Source organism: Thunnus albacares, chromosome 7 (genome assembly GCF_914725855.1).
Source record: "Thunnus albacares chromosome 7, fThuAlb1.1, whole genome shotgun sequence".
Taxonomy (NCBI): Eukaryota; Metazoa; Chordata; class Actinopteri; order Scombriformes; family Scombridae; genus Thunnus; species Thunnus albacares.
In genome coordinates this window covers 15,751,564-15,771,618 of record NC_058112.1, presented here as the reverse complement: position 1 = coordinate 15,771,618, position 20,055 = coordinate 15,751,564, and the positions used below count along the sequence as shown (strand labels likewise).

General features: G+C 38.2%; 2 protein-coding genes across 4 annotated transcripts; one reads left to right on the top strand and one right to left on the bottom strand.

Moving 5' to 3' along the window:
- Positions 1 to 2,678: 2,678 nt before the first annotated feature.
- neto2b (neuropilin (NRP) and tolloid (TLL)-like 2b) lies at positions 2,679 to 11,360 on the top strand. 2 transcript variants are annotated; one of them, XM_044356660.1, is made up of 12 exons: positions 2,679 to 4,518; positions 6,052 to 6,108; positions 6,258 to 6,402; positions 7,042 to 7,290; positions 7,482 to 7,529; positions 7,647 to 7,774; positions 8,272 to 8,373; positions 8,603 to 8,729; positions 9,098 to 9,211; positions 9,720 to 9,850; positions 9,940 to 10,032; positions 10,156 to 11,360. In XM_044356660.1, the coding sequence occupies exons 3-12, from the start codon at positions 6,342 to 6,344 to the stop codon at positions 10,603 to 10,605; spliced, it is 1,503 nt and encodes a 500-aa protein (XP_044212595.1). In that variant the 5' UTR covers positions 2,679 to 4,518; positions 6,052 to 6,108; positions 6,258 to 6,341; the 3' UTR covers positions 10,606 to 11,360. The 2 variants fall into 2 exon arrangements, with proteins under 2 accessions (XP_044212595.1, XP_044212594.1); XM_044356659.1 differs by having other exon boundaries at positions 2,680 to 4,518; positions 6,258 to 6,416; positions 10,156 to 11,359.
- A 2,349-nt stretch (positions 11,361 to 13,709) lies between these two features.
- si:dkey-30c15.2 (uncharacterized protein LOC558938 homolog) lies at positions 13,710 to 19,481 on the bottom strand. 2 transcript variants are annotated; one of them, XM_044356880.1, is made up of 12 exons: positions 19,462 to 19,481; positions 18,730 to 18,773; positions 17,840 to 17,903; positions 17,448 to 17,579; positions 15,670 to 15,774; positions 15,523 to 15,572; positions 15,285 to 15,410; positions 15,119 to 15,164; positions 14,854 to 14,925; positions 14,501 to 14,654; positions 14,297 to 14,379; positions 13,710 to 14,185 (listed from the first exon to the last, which is right to left on the bottom strand). In XM_044356880.1, the coding sequence occupies exons 4-12, from the start codon at positions 17,553 to 17,555 to the stop codon at positions 14,033 to 14,035; spliced, it is 897 nt and encodes a 298-aa protein (XP_044212815.1). In that variant the 5' UTR covers positions 17,556 to 17,579; positions 17,840 to 17,903; positions 18,730 to 18,773; positions 19,462 to 19,481; the 3' UTR covers positions 13,710 to 14,032. The 2 variants fall into 2 exon arrangements, with proteins under 2 accessions (XP_044212815.1, XP_044212814.1); XM_044356879.1 differs by lacking the exon at positions 19,462 to 19,481 and adding an exon at positions 18,902 to 19,438.
- Between the last annotated feature and the right edge of the window lie 574 nt (positions 19,482 to 20,055).

Below are 20,055 nucleotides of genomic sequence, written 5' to 3'. Positions count from 1 at the left end.
CTGGGACCGCTTAACCCTGTTGAACTCCATGTGACACCCTGCTATGTAATCCCTGACCCTTTCATTGAAAGCTCATTGTTCTTTTCAGACAAACAAAATGATTTTCAATACAAGACAAGCTACGCACATGCACACATACTTTACAGGCACGCATACAGACAGTTCATGCATGTGTTCTGAAAGAACAAAAAAAGGAAAGAAAGAATGAAGAGAGTAAAATTTGATTTCACCCAGCAGTGTCACCTGACTCATTCAAGCGTAGCCTCTGCCAAATTAAAGATGTTAATTTCATCCTTAAGCACATGCTAATAAGAGCAATCACTTGCCTGGTTTAAGACTCCAATCAAAATGCTAATTACAATCCTGGCCCCACAAATGAACAGTTTAGGATTCATTATCTGCCTTTAGTTCCACTTTTCTGTCACTGCCTTCCTATTGGTGGTCATTTATTCGTTTTGCCACAAAGGTTGTGACATTACAGCAAGATGTCTGATTATCTTCACATTACAGTTCTTCCGTTACATGTAATGCATGAATCTAATCTACAGCTGATGAAGGAATGTTGAAAATTAAGTTATGTAGGACATTTTGGAGACTGGCACTGAGAGGATGTTGATGTTTCACCGTGCAGTTGCTCTTTGGTGCAATCATGCCAGTCACCATGCATTCTTACTATTGCTGCAAAGGCAAAAAAAAACAAACACACAATAGAATCACGAGAAAACACAATAAAGTGCAGGTACAGTTAAATTACACCTGCATGCAAGTTTCTCATGGGTAAAAAAAAAGGAAAATACAACTTGATTTGTTTTGTGGCTAATTTTGTGGCAGTTTTATTTTCTGAAAGTTCAGTCTTGACCTTAGAAATAGCTGTCGGTGAAACAATTTCACTACAAGGTCCATTAATAGCTGTTCTTGAAGTTTTGGTCAAGTTGAGATGAGATTGTTTTGCCAAAAGAAATTATGTTTGATTCTTACAAAGCTTCAGCTGCATTTGAGTAGGTACAAATAAAACAGCAAACTTGTTTTCATGTACTACTAAGTTAATCAGTCTCTTTGTGTCACTGTATTCATATCATAGACTGAATATCCCTTTTCATCAGCTTTTTGAATAGTTCTTATAGAGAGAGTCCATACACATGCAGGACATTGAAAATGGATTTTCGCAAAACATTTAATCAGGAAAAATTACAGTATGCATAGTGGAAGCAAATTAAAAACTACAAGGACCTTTCTGTATTGCAGCAGCTTTCCCAGCATTACGGTAACTCAAAGGGGATTCAAAGAAAACATATATTTCCATTTGCTTTAGGTTAATATAAAACAAAAACTTCACCCGTTGTAGAAGCAGCAGCAGCAGCAGCAGCAGCAGCAGCACAGGTTGACAGTCGGGGGAGATTTTGTCTTTTGTTCCACTTCAATCCCTGTCTCTGTCAAACCCCTTAAAACCTCTGCTTTCTAGGTCTCTGATTGCCTCAGAAGAAGCAGGCAAGACACCAGCTGAGTTACCATAGCAACAGATGCAGATTTGAATGCCTTTGATGTGCGGTAAACAAAGGTGTATGTGTATGAGTTTCTCAGTTTGCGGGTGGGTTTACGAGTGACTGAGAGACTGAGTGACAGACAGACAGACGGACAGAGAGTAACAAATAGAGAGGAAAGCCAACTGTGGCATCTGTTCATGAGCGTAACAGCTGGTGTTCATAGAGGCTAGCAGTCACTTGCACTTTCTCGCTGCAGTTCAAATGTCACACAGCTCAGGATGAGGCGGTGTAGCAGCAGTCCTTCCAAACCTGAACTCACCGCAGAAAATAAATGATTCATGCATCTCTGAGACAACACTTTCACTCTATAATCAATCACAAGGGGAAAAGTGTCGCTTTAAACACAAGCCCAGATGATGCAACTTTATGATTGTGCATATATTGTGTGGGTGAGTGTGTTCATCTCCTGCTGAATTAATTCACCCCAAGGTTGTTACTGCAGAAGAAAAATTGGTCCCACCTTACTGAATAATGATGGCCCTGGAGACTTTGAAAATATAGCCCCTGGGCTTTATGATAGGAAGTTTTGTGGTTTGCTGGCTGTTTGTCAAGTTTTGTGACTGCCGTTCATCTTGTGGATCATTTATTTATGTTGAAAAGGAAATACAAAGAAACAAGGAAGGAAGGAGGATCATCATCATGAAAAAAAAACTTTTTCCAACATAAATTACACACGCTGAGAGAAAGATATTAATCGTATCTACCGCTAGTGTGAGTAGCACCCATGAATGGGTGGAATGTAACTGATTACATTTACCAGTGCTCAAGTTTGAGGTAGTTATACTTCACTCAAGTATTTCCATTTTTTCCTGCTACTTTGTACTATATTGCCACTACATTTCAGACGCAAATGTTGTACTTTTTATTTCACTACATTTATCTGATAGCTGTAGTTAGAAATTATTTTGCAGAGTCAGACTACAATTTTACATATGATCATCATATAATAATGAAATATAATGAAAAAGATTAAAGTGCCCAATGGTAAACTAGTTAACATTAGCTCCACCTCCACCTGCTATAACAATCAAATGCTGCTTATATGTTTAGGCATCAAAAATATGAATCCAGTAATAAAAAATATAATAATAAAACCCTGCAGACTGCAAAGTAACTTTACTATTGATACTTTAATTACATTTTGTTGATAATACTACCTTACTATTTATTATTATGAATATGAATTTTACATCATGGAGTTGCTACATTTAGGATCTCAGTACTTCTTCCACCACTGCTGGTAAGAGCAACTTGCACAGGATCAGTGCTATAACAACCACTGTAAGTTCCCAAAGTTACATGTTTAGTGTTATTAATTACAGTCACCCACATGGTGCTTATATGTCTAATGTACTGCTCGGTGTACATAGTGTATGTTCATTCAGTGCTGGTAATTCTATGAGGTGAACCAACCTACATGCTGGTAGTGGATAACTAATGTCACTCAGTTCAACACAGTGTTAAGTGGGTTGGTTGAGTGATGGACTACTCCGGTTGTGCAGTGCAATAACTTTCGTTTTAAGTGATCTAAACTACAACCAAACATAAACACCAGGCTGTTACTGTATGATTACTGGAATATCTGTATATGTGTTACTGCAAAGGGAAGAAGTAAACAGCATATCAAGCCTCTCTCAGCTCTCTATGTCTCTGGAGGTTTGGCTTCATGTGGTATTCTGGTTGATACATGGTGGTGAACCTAGTGACAGACACAGACTGAGCATATCACTATTACCTCCACTACAACTACAATTAAGAGACTAATATTTGTTCTTTGTACTGAAGATCTAATGATCACTCTAAAGTTATGGGGAATTAGAAAGGCTGCTGTTTTAGGTCATAGTTCGGCCCTTGCTTCTTATCTGTCGAATGGTAGTTTGCTTTGAAGAAACTTTGAATGCTGTTTTGTGATATGGATGCACCTGACCATGCAAGTGTGAGTGTAAAAGAACAGAGGGATTGAAGGGAGGATATCTGAATATATCGCTCATTTGCACCCAGGCATCATCTGTCAAAGTAAGAATGTCTTTGGCTGTGAAGCAATTACAATCAGCTGAAAAGACACAAATCTGCCAGTGGCTACGGTGACAGGTTCTATTGATAAAAGTCACATCAAAAACACATCAAAGGAACATCCCCAGCCCACCAACTCCTGGCTTCTATTTTCATCTTTTTGCAGCTCTCCAGCTTTTTTTTTTTTAGGCTTTAGGCAGCATGTGTCCTTCGAGAAAAATGGAAAAAGACAACAGGGAACGTGTCCTGTTCTCTGCTCTGCATAGAAATGCACAGGAATACAATGTGTTGACTGATTAATGCCCACTGAGCTTTTTGGCACAAGTGTCCCGTGTGTGTGTGTGTGTGTGTGTGTGTGTGTGTGTGTGTGTGTGTGTGTGTGTGTGTGTGGATTTGCCGTCTAGACACTTGCCCAATCAGCTAATTAAATTTTTTAAATAGGAGAATTCCTAATATAATTCGTCATTATGCCAAACAGGCTATGATAGGATTATAATGTCACTTCTTATTAATCATGTAATGATGATGCACATGCGCAATCAGTTCTTCCCCCTTCTCGCGCCAACTGAGCCCAATCTTAAAACCGCGAGCAGCCGCAGACTGATCCGTTTATTTGAGAGGAAGAGTCTCAGTTTGATACAGACTTGAGCTCTGCAGGAACACCGTCCTTGCACTGGAAAACTGTGCTCATCTGACAGTTTTTTTTCCTTTCAATTCCCTGAGAGAAGAGTGAGGATGAATCAGAAGTTCACCAGCTCCTTTTTCTCACAGGGGCGTCTCTCATCTTGACCAATGGGATTAGGATGAAAAGGTGAAAGTTGGATTTTGTAAATCAGTGGTTCTAACATGCGTTAATCCGGACTACTGACTTCAATGTGCGGGGGGTGTGAGGAGATACACAGTTGGTCAAGTTTGAAATCAAAGCCCAGAAAACGGAGTCCAGCTGAGAGGATGTATGTAGGTGAGTGGGATCATCCATATTTGCATGATGTGGGGCTCTCAGTGTGTCAGAGAGATGAAGGCTGAGAGACACGGGAGTTTCTATAATCTTTTTTACTCTAATCTGTTTCAGATGTCGCTTTCTTGGCAGGCTACTTACACATTTGTTAGCAAACTTTGATATTTTCAGGTAATCCGCATGTTTTGATCCGGATTACCGGATTACTGTCATCACACTGAGGCAATGTAAAAAATACACAAATTGTCGCTGTTTTGAATTCAACCAGACTGTCAAAATTTGGTGATTGCTGTAAATATGGAGAGCAGGCAAAAAAAAATTCATCAAACATTTTGGCATCAAGACAGACACATCTATTTGGTTTGAAAGTTGTGCTGGTGCAAGGTGGTGTAATGTTACTTGGTGCTGAAGTGACAGCTCCCGACTCAACCTGCTCTCCTTTATTGGTAAAAGAAAACAAAACAAGGATTGCAAGGTGCACATGCAATAACAATCCCAAATTTTCGATGCATCAGCGTGTGACGGCTCAGCTCCTGGACCGGAGGATTTAAACTGCTGCTGCTTCCTCACTTCCACACACTGAATATGGTCTCTGTGAAAGTGGCTCTATGGAAAGAAATGTGAATATTTTTTTCTTATTGAACTAAAACCCTTTGATTCTTCAATGCAGTGTATGACATTGTAGCTGAATGTTTGCCATCAGTTCAATGAAAGACGTATTATTTGTTACATCAGGTCATTTCTTGATGTCTGGTTTCAGGTTGATTACATTTTGATTAATTTAACATAACACATGATATCATGGAATAAAAGTCTATGCAAGCAGTTGACAAAAAAGCAAAAGACAACCAATAAATATTCAATTACAAAAAAAGAATTATAGTCTTGTAGGCCAGAAACCAGCACATAGATTTTAGTAATACTTGGTGAAATGTCTCACATGTTTTCTTTCTTAGCTGCCACATTCACCTACAGTACAGCAAACACAGTGTACAAATGTCCACAGCCAAAATTACAACGCCTGTTTTATCTTGCAGTTTCACAGCAACATGCCACTTTGGTGAACACTCAAAACAAATTTTAGTGGCCAAGTGTCCTTGGGCTAGACCTCTATTTAGGTCAAATTTTATGTAATAGACACAAATGTGGCACAAGATATGATTTCATGGCACTGTCATGTTTTTTTTAAATTTCCCATTAGCTGTCCTCACCCTGTATTGTGAGAGACCACAGATTGTCAACAGTCTAAACTCTTGTCCACAGAGTTACTTAAACCTTACTTAAACCCACAGAGTTAGTTAAACCTTAAAAAATAGGAAAAGCAGGAGGAAGAGTTAAGCAAGCAGATGGTGGAAGCAGCGTGTCCTTATTCTCTCACAGTCAAGCTTTTGAACTCTGGATCCCCGGTCTCTTATATACTGTACATTCAGGGATTCAGAGAGTACAGACATACAAATCCTGCTAAGCTCTTTCTCTCTCCCCTTCCTTTATTCCTTGGTCGTACCCCTCCTCACACACTGCCGGCTTCCTTTACAGTCTGGATCTTTCTCTTGTTCGTTGAGGAGGGATTTGCTCTGGCACAAAAAACCAAAGGTAATGTTGATATCTTCCCTGCACTACTGACAGAAGCCCTTTATGAAATCAGGACACATACTGTAATTTCAATTAAGGATTAGTTCATATTTACTGCATAATCATGTCAGGATGTGATGTCTCATTTGGGCGTCATATCACATATGCAGATGGAGGTGCAGGATCAAAAGGGGTAAAACCTTCTCAGTGGCCGCAGCATTCTCGTCACTGTGGAAACTGGGTACGAAACACAGATGGTGGCACCTTCAGCTCCCCAAACTACCCGAAAACGTACCCTCCCAACAAGGAGTGCCTGTACGTACTGGAAGGTAACCAACAACATGCACCTGACCCTGATAACTACAGTGCTCCTAAACCAATTTTCTTGAAAGTTGCAGATTTTTTTCACTGAAATGAAGTTGGATTCTTTTGTGGGTTTTGGTGGTGATTAAACAGAATCTGATGGAGAAAACAACAACAGTATTTGTATCTTGCATGCTGTGAAAGATCACCACGGATGCAATCTGCTGTTGTTCTTGCCTCCGTCTTTCAAAAGTGACATCAACATTGCTCATCATGAATTGGTCACACATAATTTTTGATTGTATTTAAAGATTTTGAATAATATTCTCTTTGTGTTTTAATACTATATGTCTTTGTCGGTAACAAAGTCAAGACAATATCTGACCAACTTATTACATCCAATGCGAAAGTTTTTCTCTATGTTCACTTAAAGCACAAAGCAGCTGGCAGGTGATAACTTTTTCAGAGTGCAAGAAATGTAACAAATAAAACAGTCTTATCTCCAGTAATTCTGTATAGAAAATCAGCAACACTGAGAAAAATGTGAAAGGAGCAAATATTTTGTCTGTCCCCTGTATATTCTCTGGTGGTATTATATCTCTGAATCACCTGTGTGACAGTAGAAGTGACACTCTGCCCTGCCTCCCCCAGCCTTGCCCCGGCAGAGGATTGAGCTGCTGTTTGATGAGAACTTCTACATTGAGGCCTCATTTGAGTGTCGTTTCGACCACATCGAGGTGCGGGACGGTCCCTTCAGTTTCTCTCCGCTCATCAATCGATTCTGTGGCTCTGCCAGTCCTGGACTCGTCCTCTCCAGTGGACGCTTCATGTGGATCCGCTTCTTCAGTGATGAAGAGCTGGAGGGGATTGGCTTCCAGGTTCAGTACAGCTTTACTGCAGGTGATTAAAACACAGTAGGAGGGTTTACTGTTCCCTGTGTGGCAATGTTCTCACTACACCATCCTGGAACTCATCTGGTAAAGCCTCAATCAAACATCTTAGCTGTTACTAGAAAATCAAATGTCTGCACTCTCACCGATAATGATGCTGATGTAATATCTCTCTCTCTATCTCTGTGATTTCCTTCAAAGACCCTGAATTTCATCTGCACGTGGGAGGACTCTTAAACCCCATTCCAGGTAGTGCAACCACACAGCTCATCCTACTCAAACAACCTCTTTAGATTTACTGTGATGTGATCCTTTCTCTCTTGTGTGTTTCCACTTTCTCTGCCTCTGTTACTGTCTGTGGGTCAGATTGTCAGTTTGAGCTGTCTGGGGCTGATGGCCTGATCCGTTCTAGTCAGGTGGAGGAGGAGTATAAAGTAAAGCCAGACCAGGCAGTGGACTGCATCTGGACTATACGCGCCCCAACAAACAACAGGGTACGGCGTTTTATATGGTATATTGTTGGATATATATCTATAAAACAACTTCTCCAGAAAATTATGTTAGGGAGAGGGGATGTGATTCATAGGGAGCAAAATGACATGCAGTGCTTGAAAAGATGAGTTTCCAGCCTGCAGTGTATTTCCTCCATAACTCCTCATCCGCTCCACATCAGTTGGGATATCCTTCACATAATCATAAAGACAAAGCATGCGGATTTCATATCATCAAAAACCTTTAATACATGCACATAATACATGCTTTTACATCTTTTATCATCAAAAATTCACTAACAGTACATCCACAGCTTGAAATATAAAGCAAACATATGCATTGATAATCCAATAATCTACATAAAGCTGGCTCAAAGTGATTTATATTTGATCCCTTAATGTAGCGATGCCTTTAAATTGTCTTCATGTGGAAAAGCAAAATATGCTGAATGGTATGAAAAATGAACAAAATGTAAATATCTCCTCATTGGTTATTCCAGATTTACCTGCGGTTCTTGGAATATCAGATGGAAAACTCAAATGAATGTAAGAAGAACTTTGTGGCTGTTTATGATGGCAGTAATGCCATCGAGGACCTAAAGGTATAGTCATTTATGTTAAGATTGTAGACTGTAGATTTAAAGGCCCTTGATATGATGTACTTTATTTGTCGCACACTTTATTGTATTTCTCTGTCTTTACTTGTTAATCATGCTTCTTTTTAACATAACATCTGAACCAAAAATATATAGCAACTGTTCTACAGAACTTGGCCTCAATGAGACGACGCATCTGACAGCACAAGAGAAAATGGTGTGTGGTTTCTTGCAGGCCAAGTTTTGTAGTACAGTAGCTAATGACATCATGCTGGACACTGGTGTGGGAGTAGTGAGGATGTGGGCTGATGAGGCAAGCCGTCTCAGTCGTTTCCGGATGCTGTTCACATCTTTTGCTGACCGTGAGTTTTTGCTTCAGATTGTTCTTAACCTCTGTCATTTTACATTTTCACCAATGTTCCTTTTGTTTAGTGTCTGCTGCAAATGCAGGGCAAAGTATAGTATTTGACTTGGATGTATGATTGCAGACAGTTTTGCAGCGGCGCCCTCCTGTGGTTTCTATTCAACATTGCATCCTAATAAGGATGCAATGTGCTGTGTTCTCATATATACTTTTGAAAAGAAAGGAAGGGCATATCAGTAATAAGATAATAAATATATCATTTTTAAATACATTTTTCATAACTATGGCCAAGAGTTACAGTAATTAAACTCTCTTCTACTGTTGTTTGCATATGTAACATACTGTGCACCTGTGTTTGTGTTTCAGCACCCTGTGTAGGCAGTGCATTCTTTTGCCACAGTAACATGTGCATCAACACTTCTCTGGTGTGCAACGGCATACAAAACTGTGTCTTCCCTTGGGATGAAAGCAACTGCAAAGGTACTCTAGTTGTGCCAAAGCTGTCTGTAATTCTTTCTTTGAACGTCTACTATGCTGGTCTGTATTAAAATGTGTAGTTACAGTGGCTATAAATCTACAAAATATTAGCAAGGGGATACACACCCTCTCTTCTATCCCATCAAGTCTTTTATGTCATTTTTCCCGCTGATACCACAGAACACTGCATATTAATAAATGTTTGACAGTCCAGAGTACCCGTTCAAAATTTTGTCTTGGCAGGAAAATCATGATCACATCATCTTTGACGCCTTTCCAGCTAAAAGACCTTCAAGGCCTTTAGGCTGTTAAGTGGCTCTTAAGCACATTAATTGATTGAGATGGCTGTTTATTAGTGCTTTGGCTTTTAGCGAAGGCTCTGAATCGTTGCTGGCAACCAAAGATATAGACCGTCCTGACAGGAATGGCGACGAGTAAATGACTGATGTACTCCCAGTACCTCTGAACTTCCCTAGTAATTTCTCTCTCTGTCACTCTCTACACAATCTAGAGAAAAAGAACAAAGGTATTTTTCACCAGATCACAAAGACTCATGGGACAATAATCTGTGTGTCTACGGGAGTGGTGCTGCTGCTCCTCATCGTCTCCATTCTCGTGCAAGTCAAACAGCCACGTAAAAAGGTGAAACAATCAAATTATTTTGTATTATGCAATAAAATATTGTTGTAAAAATTGTTAATTTATTGAGTGTGTTCATTCTTATTTTCAAGGTGCTGGTACGTAAGAATAACCTGTTCCAGCGGGGTGACTTCCAGGAGGTGTTTGACCCTCCGCATTATGAACTCTTTACTCTGAGAGACAAGGTTAGTTTGATTACTTTACTACTAATATTAGCTCTATGTGGCTATTTTAATACAAATAAAACATTTATGGTGTTATACAAATAGTAGAAATTATGCATATTGTAACCATGTTATCGTTTTTAGGAGATGTCTGGGGACCTTGGGGAGTTATCAGAGGAACTCCAGTCCCTGCAGGCGCTCAGAAGATCCTCATTAGGCTCACGCTGCATTCACGAACATCACTGTGGCTCTCAGGCCTCTATCAACTCCATCAAAGCCAGCCAGGGTGCACATGGCATAGGCAGGGGATCCATGGAGCTCCCCCCTTTCAGAGGGGACATCCAGAGCGCCTTACCACCTTTCCGGGACTTGAACAGCAGCCTGCGTAAGAAGAGCTGGCCTAGTATGAAACCAGATCGAATGCAGGGGCATCATGGTATGGGGGATAGAGCATCTGGGCGGCAGGATAGAGTGATGGAAGAGGATGAAGAGGAGGAGGAGGACGGACGGTACGATGTGTATGTGCGCAGAGCAGGAAGCAGAAGAGGGAACTATGAAATGGCCCAGCAAAGATCCTTGTCCATGGACTTCTGAAGAGAAAAGGTGCAATAATAAAGACAAAGTTGGCATGTTAAATACTGCAACAACAAGTTTTCAACCAGTGCCACAATTTGGGGGAAGAACAGTGCAGATTTACTGGAAAGAGGAAGAAGAGGAGACTGGGCTGTCATTTAACACCTCAGAGAGGATGTGTCTCACTTACCTTCTTTATATTAATGATATCGATTATAAAGAAGTGATTCTTAACTTCTCTTTTTTCACTTGCCTCCTTTTGCAGGGAGGTTGGAAAACACAGTGTGTGTTACAGAGCTTTTAGCAATTTTAGATACGTGCCATCAATTCTGATTGGACACAGGAAAACAAACTGAAACAGCTGACAGAAAGCTGTACTTGTGATCAGTGTAAAAGACAGACAATATTGCTGTGTATTGTTCTTGTTATCAATGTATTTGGTTAAATACATTTTACTGTAAAGCAAATAGAATTGTTGAAATATGTTTTGATAAGTGTTGAGGTTATGAAAAGATGTTTTAAGAGGAAGCACTATTACATGCTGAACAAACAATGGAAAAATCACTTCTCAGTTTTTGTTTGATTTGTTAATACCTGTATTAAAGAATAAATATCTACATTTCTGCACCACTGGATAAGGAAAAGTTTCACTTTGCCTTTGATGTAGAGTAAACAGATGGGTATTCCCAGAAAAGTGTGTCACACGTGTATACTGGTAGGAATTTCCCTTATAAAGTTAATTGCCTGAGTGAGGTTTTGTATTGATTATACATCAGTTTATATGACCGAGGAAAGCACTGAACTCTTATCACCTATCCTTATCAATTCCTTCATTTTCTTTTTGCCTTTATACACAGATTTAATATAATATGAGCTAATAGATGTCAAACAACTGGATGAATAGGACGGAACAAATTTTGGATTATATGTTGTTGATATGCAAGGCCAATATTTAGACAAGAAATAATAATTAGAAATGTAACAATGTAAGTGCTGGTAATGACCTTCAAACAAGGGTTGAACTGTACAATGTTTAGTAATAAGTTTTTACTCTCAATATAGGACCACAAATGATATGTTGATGAAGATTGGAAAATGTGCTTATGTGAAAGTTGTCCATTCCTGTAATCAGAAAACAAGTGTCTTTAAAATTCCTCCACATGTAGGAACTTTCTTGTCTCACATGGGCACATATTTGTGTTCAGTGTGCCAAAACTACTTAAACCTTGAAGCTGTGGCGCACAACACATTTTGATATCCAGTTGTTTTTAAGCCACAGCCTTAAAGTTTAATCAGCAAATCTCTTGGGTTCATTAATCATATTCAGAAAAGTCACTGGGCAGATAAATTAATGGAGCAACTATGCGTGCATACAGACAAACACGTGAACATGCAGTGCTGTCGCTGCAGTATGGGTGCTGTTCATGCCAGTGAGCCCTGTCATGCACTTGGTTTAGTATAGTCTGATATGCTCAAGGATAGACAACACAATAAAAGAACAATAAATTAGATGAGTATTTCCTGCAAAAGATTATAAACGTGACTAAACAACTGATAAAGTTTGAATGGGCCACTCACAATGGCTTGCACTGTGCTGCCCAAATGCTTCCGTATGTAATCAACAAGATTCATCACATCTGTGTCTTTCCCAGGTGCTGTATACTTGCTGAGTGTGGTTGCTTTTTCAGCAACACTGTGGTACACTCATTATTATCATTATCAGTCATTATTTATACCACATGATATACATGAATAGGCAGGTTATCGCAGGCATATCTGATAATGGAATGCTACAAGGAAGTTGAAATTAGGTCAATAGGTGCAGGTGATGTAGGCTGTTTGGCTTTTTATTACAGCAAAGTGAATCAATGATTTCTCACAATCTGTGATAAAAGTTCAATTCATTGTACAGCTGTGCAGGATGGAACAAAAATAATTTCTAAACAGCAAAGAACTTTTTTTTCAGACATACAGTGCTACTTGAAAGTTTGTGAACCCTTTAGAATTTGCTCTATTTCTGCATAAATATGACCTAAAACATGGTCAGAATTCCATGCAAGTCCTAAAACTAGATAAAAAGACATCAGTAAAACAAATGAGACAAAAACATTACACTTGTTTGTTTATTAATTTAGGGTGTTTCAATATATGTAATATATTCCAATATGTAAGATTGGATAAATTTCCTCAATAAATAAATTAATAACTTTAATGTTTTTGTCTCATTTGTTTAATTTGATTCCCTCTATCTAGCTTTAGGACTTGTGTAAAAATCTGATCATGTTTTAGGTCATATTTATGCAGAAATAGAACAAATTCTAAAGTGTTCACAAACTTTCAAGCAACACTGTATCTCAAATCTGTCTTTTGCTGTTACTCCTGTCTCATTCAACTTGTTACTGAACAAGCATTATGTTTCTGTTATGCATGCAGGTGACAGCATGGCCTTTAGGAAAAGGAACTGTGCTCCCTATAGCCACAAGTGAACGAACAAGTGAAGTTTACTTCACAGTACAATAGATTTGAGTGAGTCAGGTGATTGCTTACATAAGGATTAAGTGGTCGGCCTGCAGTCTGTCAACCAATAACAGAGCTGAACAACAGAGAAAGACACACATGCTTAAAGATGATTATAGAGTTTGAAATACAGTACCTGGGAGGGTGCTGATCTTTGTGCTCGTGTGTGTGTGTATGGCCATATAAACAGTACAGATATACATATCAGATATACCTCATGTGTGACCTCAGTTGCACAATCACACATTATTTTTATGAGATACTTTAACAATAGTGGTTGCACACAGACATGTCAAAGCAGACGTTGTGTACCTTTTCAAGCTCGCAATAAGTCAGCATTCCTTACTGTTCCAAGATATAAATGCTCCTGAGACTGAACTCTGTGTTATCACAGGTGACACATGTTTATGAAATGACAGCACAGCAGGTATGCAACCCTGACAGGTTTTCCATCATTTTTGCATTGAACTACAGAGCACTGAGCGACAGTTGAATAACAAGTCAGTAATAAATCAGTTTTTGGAAAAGCACCTTACTGAACAGTATAAATAAATGTGACAACACATAATAAAATCAAACACCAAAGTAATTCCATAAGATAATTCTCATGACATCTTTTAAATCTTTATTGAACAATATATTCATAGCACATGTATAAATACAACACAATTCTGCGATTTATCCGGGATTCCTTTTTGCCCAAATTTGGACAAAAAAATGCTACTATACGCAACTATGAACTTGTTTAATACATGACAAAATCACCAACTGCAATGAAAAACACTGCATCAATTGTTGCTTGTGTGAAGAGTCTTTGTGTGTCCTTCATCTTTTTGCTCACTTTCTTTTCAACTTAAGTCTGCAAATGAAGTCATTAAGTGTACAGGCAGTCTTTTTCGGGCCAGTCTCTCTATGTATATAGGGTCACCAATCAAGAAGGGACACTCAGTGATTCCTCAAAGAAGGCCAGGCGGTCATATGCAAGCAGAGGTGTGGTCTCCCCAAGAACGGCCTCAGTAAAGTTTGGCCGTCTCCAGGCGTAAACCATACTGTTCAGGAAGCCTTGCAGGGACATGTTGACAGCCTGAAATAAACAACAATCATGCTATGATTTGCAGCTCAGATGATGAGATTTTAATTGTCTCCTTTAATTCCTCTATAATTTGAAATCAGGTGTTGTTCTTCTTGAACTTACTTGTATCACATAAAGACCAAATAGGCTGCTCTGGTCTACATTTGTCCACTTCATCAGGGCAGACAGCAGAATGAGGACAAGAACTGAAAGACATTGGAGATCCATCTGATTAACTTAAGAGTGTGTGTGTGTGTGTGCGTGCGTGTGTGTGTGTGTGTGTCTGTGTGTGTGTGTGTGTGTCTGTGTGTGTGTGTCTGTGTGTACCTGGTGTCCAACAGAATAAGATGACTATCATCATATTTCTTGTTGTGGAAAACACTCTTGTGACTCTTCTTCTTGAACGTCCATCTCTCTCCACAGGAAAAAGACCCTCCTGCTCATGTAGTTCATACCATTTACGAACCTTGTAGTAAACTAACTGCAATGAGAAAAAGATCAATGATCACAGTCTGCTTACACACGTGTAAATATAATATCCAAGACTGTAGATAGCACTGTCAAATAGCTACAAATGAAAACTGTAGTTACACGGATGTTTAAAGCAAATTTACCAGACTAAACTGTAAATGAGAAATGTCCAAAATCCTCTAAATAAATTTTGATTTCTTATGACTTACAGAGCAAGACAGCATCACAGCTATCACGACAAAGAAAACACAAACTTTGATGAAAATGTCATGGATTTTCTCCTGGGAAGAAAAGAAAACAAAACAGGTTACCACTAATGCACATTGCTCATTAGCTGAAGCTACCTTGCATTTTTTTTAATGATAAAATACAGCACCAATCAAAGTACAGTGCAGTAAAAAACAAACAAACAATAGCACAGTCTTGATAAAAGCAAGTGTATATAAGTGCATCATAAAAGAGTTTTATACTCACAGCATCAGAGCAGGAATCCCACCAGACATGCAAGAACAAAATACAACTGAGAAAAAGAAACATCAAAAGGGTCAAACAACACATGTGAACAGTCCAACTTGACTACTGTAACTTCTTTGAAAGCAGTGACTATGAAAGAAGTTAATCATGAAGTTTGTGTGCTGACCTGGTGCAGTATTTGCTTTCATCACTGATAGCCTCACTTAGTAATCTGTCAGCATTTGTCGTCAACTCAGCAGTCGTTATAAAGTGAGTGAGCACATATGCTAAGTATACTGCAATGGGGATCAACCTGTGAAATTAGACAGAGACAGAATTAAATTGTGTTTGCCATCTATTGAGTCTGGAAATGTAGTTAAATAGATGAGTTGCAGTATTCAAAAAGAGGTGGGTAACAAACTCACCACACAATGGTGTACACCGGTATAGCTACAATTTTCCTTCGACACTGACTCTGTAAACCAAATATAAAGAGAGAAAGAGGTTATTATTGAATAAGTCCTGACAAATTATAATCTACAAATGATACTAAGATGGATGTGATGCCTAACCTGTCCTCCCTCATCCCCTGCAGGTCTTGCTCTCCATCCTTGGATTGCATTCTTGGACTTCCAAGCATAAACCACCACCAGCAGAGATGAAATAAAATAAAATGTCTGTAATAGAGTGGAAAAATAGATCAAGGAAGTAAATCGGGGTAACAAAAAATCATCGTGAAGCTGCAAGATGGACTAAAATCTGTCACCAAAATTTGTGTTTACAATCATTAAACACCATATAAGACACGATTACATGTCACCCTGTGAGCTGCAAGCAAATGTTCATTCTTATTCCATAAATCTTAAATCTGTTTGAAGAAATTTAAATTTGGTTTTGTGGCCAACTGAGACATGTCACAACATTATTCCATTTAAGTTCAGACATTTGATTTGATCTTTATGAGAACAATCTTTATGAGTCTTTATGAGGATTTTGTATTATTAGGTTTAGTTTTATGTAGATAAAGATCCTTTTGTTAAATCTTTTTTTTTCATTTAATACAGTCTATTATTTGTATTTCGCAGTAAAACATTTAGGAAAAATTATACAAAAAGTAAGAATGGTGAAACTTGAAAGTATGTTTTTTTCCCCTTTTTTCACCTGAGGAGGAATAAAGAAGTACTTATGTACAGTCATAGTTTGTCTTTAGTTTGACTCCAACTTTGTTTGAAAAGCTGTGAGTTGACTATCATATTATATCATCGCATCAACTATATCATCATATTACACCCCTATTAGTCAGAATAACTGCTTTCTCGTGCTCAGACTCACTTTCTCCTCTATACATACTGTATCTACTTATTCACACGTGGGGAGCAGTGAAGTTGTAGATACTATAAATATGAGGCACTAGTTTACAGTAGCTGATCTTTCAAATGTAAATTAGGATATTGATAATGTTGTCATATTGTATCCCTTTAGTATTTGGCTGTTGACTAATGTCTTACAGCTCTTCTGTAACTTGTGTGACTATGTTGATGGCTCAGCTTCATTGCAGTACGTACTCATGCTCACAGTTTCTGTATCCATATAAAGCAAAAATTGCATTTAAAATTATAAGAAATTATTCTTTTTGTGTTCCATTTTTTTCAAACTTGTAAACTGCCACAGTTATTTTTACTCTTAAACAGTTAAATATTGAATCTTTAAAATGCAAGATACTTTCCATATCTGCATTTTAAAAGAAATTGAGTGAGTAAAGTTTTTCCAACATTGCATTCTTTTCTCTGTTTGTTTTATGTCAAAATCAATATCTGTTCTACCCTTCACTCTTATCACTGTAAAAAAAAACCAAAAAAACAAACCCAATTGGTGCAGTTCACACTAGACTTACATGAACTTTTTAACACTTTTAACATTTAAAAGTCATTACAACATGAAACATGCGTCACCTCTCTGTCTGAGGGGACAGTGGTGTTTGCATAACTGAGGACATGACACAGCAAAACTCACCACTTTGCTTTACAAGTAACACAAGGTTTAGACTTATTTTACTGCCAGATTTATGTGACATGTCTCAGCTACAGTTCCAAACGACTGCAGTAATGTTATAAGACGGTGAGATGATCTGATCTTCAACCCTGGAAACTATAGATATTTCAGCTTGGAAGTACCAAAATCCAAGTCGATGTTTACCCAAGCCGCACTCTTTCTCTGCAGCTCTCTTAACTTTCCTGTCTTGTTTCTGAATATTAAATTTCTGATATGACCCCTTCCTCCATTAGAAAAAAATCTTGTAAATGCAGGGTCAAGAGCTCAGTCTAAGAGAGTGAAAGTTATTGTTCCTCACCAGCGAGAGTGGAAGGCTGTATTGGCAGATGACTACATTACTGACATTGCCAAATTTGTTCATGGCACTGGTGGACATCAGGATCAGAGCGGCCAGAAGGTCTGCCATGGCAAGCTGCACTAAGATTTGCACCTGCACATAAACACACACACACACACAATAGATATTGCGTCAGTGTAAATAGTGATACAGATTTTTTTTTTTTAAATAATAAATTTAACTTATTATTATTTAACTTATAATATTAAGTGTGCAGAGCTACACCAACAACAACATAAAATCAAATATATATTATTTATTTATATTACGATATATATTTAACCACAAAATACAGGCGACCAAAACCACACACACAAGAACTACCACACACAAATACATACAACTTGACTCACCTGTTCTCTCAGATGCCTCCATTTAATTATGGAAACAACCACGACAGAAAAGCTCCCAATCACACTGCAGTTAATCAGAAATATGTGAAGTATTATGTAACATCATAGAAGTTGGTGCAAAGTAATAGCAACACTGCATTACTTTTAGTCAATTTCTCCACCATGTGTATAAAGTTGACAGTAAAATGAATGTTTAACATGAAGTTGGCACCATGTCAACACTAAACCTGAGCTAAGAGAGGTTTATTGCAGAGATTAGAGTGTGTGATGATGAGATAGGCTTCTTTGTCTGAAAGACAATTTATCTCAGACTCATGTGACACCCGCATAAAAAGCTGCTGTAAAAATCCTAACCCTCCTTCCGGCTCTATAGAAACTGGAGGCAGAAAGGATACCAGTTTTCCCGCATTTTCTCTTTCATCAATTTGTCCTTTCTTGTCCTACTGTTTTACTTTATTTGTCCCGAGGAAAAGAAAGAAAAAGAGAGACTCATAAATAAAGACATAGTGTGAGGTTGACAGAGTTCACAGTAGGTTACCATTTTAAGTTTGCAAAGCTTCTATCCAATAAACTGCAACGCAGTGCTGAAAATTACATTTCAGCTGGCAACACAGGTGGCAATGAAATTCATAGAAGAGAAACTCTATGTAAGAACAGTGGAAGGAAACATAAGTCTTCGTCTTGTCACATGTTGCCCTGCTGGTTTGGCAAACCTTGTTTCAAAAATCAGAAAAGTTATAGAATAGGATTATTCTGTTGCAAAAGCATATTTAAATGGACATAATTATATTGCAAAAGAGATGTTATGAAATAACCTACAGTGTGTACATGAGTAACATAGCTGCTAAGGTGCATCAAGTGTGTTGAGAAAGTATGAGGAAGCATATTACCTGGGAGTGAGAAACACTAAGTAGACCGTAGAGAGAACATCAATCTGGAGAAACAAACAAACAAAAAAAGAATCCAAACATGTTTTCAGCAATGTCAGTTTTCATGCTTGTTCTTGTTTTCATTTTCATTTGATCCATTCATGATCAGAAAAGTATTGAGTATAGTGCCTACCTGATATCCACTTAGAGTATCATTGAGCTTCATGGTAAATACCCAACAATAATCAGTCTATCCAAAACTCTCTTAGTTTGGACACAGCTAAATACCGTTTCCATACCAGCCTTTTATGAGATTGTGTGTTCTTATCAAAACACACCTCCACAAAAGACCGCACCTTGTGACGTGACACGTCACGTGTTGTTGTTTTCACTCCACCCGCGTACGTCTGTATGTGAGGGTGTGTTACTGTAGGTGGGTTGGTATAATCAATGCAACACTTTGAAATGGGAATCCCCGGGAGGAAATGGGAAAATACCTCGTTTTACCTTCATTAACACTCTTATGGTGGACAGGAAATTTGACACGGAATGTCCTCTGTATTATTGGGATTCCTAATTTCCAACCAAATTAACAGATATAGATGCCCTTATTTGCCCCATTGCAATACTACATATTTCCTATCTGCTGTTGTGAGAATTTCTTAGCAATGTATTGACTGTCACCTTGATAACAGCTATATACTGCACATACACACTCTCACTCAGCACTGTGGAGTGTGACTCTGAATTTACCTGTAGACATCAAGCTACCAAGTTAGTCGGTTCACTACTGGTTCACAGCACAAGCTTACTAAACGTCTGTGTTACGGGGACATCTAGTGGTAGGAATCGGTCTCGCATTTCATCACAATTGATGAAAACAATTGAAGATTCAAGAGACTTTATTGCCATTTGCACAGGCACAGGGACACTGGAATTCCTGTGCGGTTCATTCAGTCAGATTAAAAAGAAAAGAAAATCAACTACAAATGAATTAAAACACATAAGTTAAAAAGAAAATGAAAAGAGAGTAGCAAGGTCTGAGAGATATTACATTATTTACAACAGTTATTTACAGCAATTATTATTAGAGCATCTAATTATTTAGAGCATCTAATAAAGTACTGGAGCAGCAGTTTGCACCGGCAAGATATGGATATTGCACCACAGTGCGGCAGCATGCTATACTAGGATACAAATAAGATGGTTTCCCTTTAAAAATAAAAATAAAGTCTTTTCCTATTAAATTCTTGTCTCCTCTTTATTGTCGAAACAATGACATACGGTACTTAAACGTGTATGAAAATATTAGGCTAATTCTAAAAGTCAAGTGTTTCAGATTCAGAT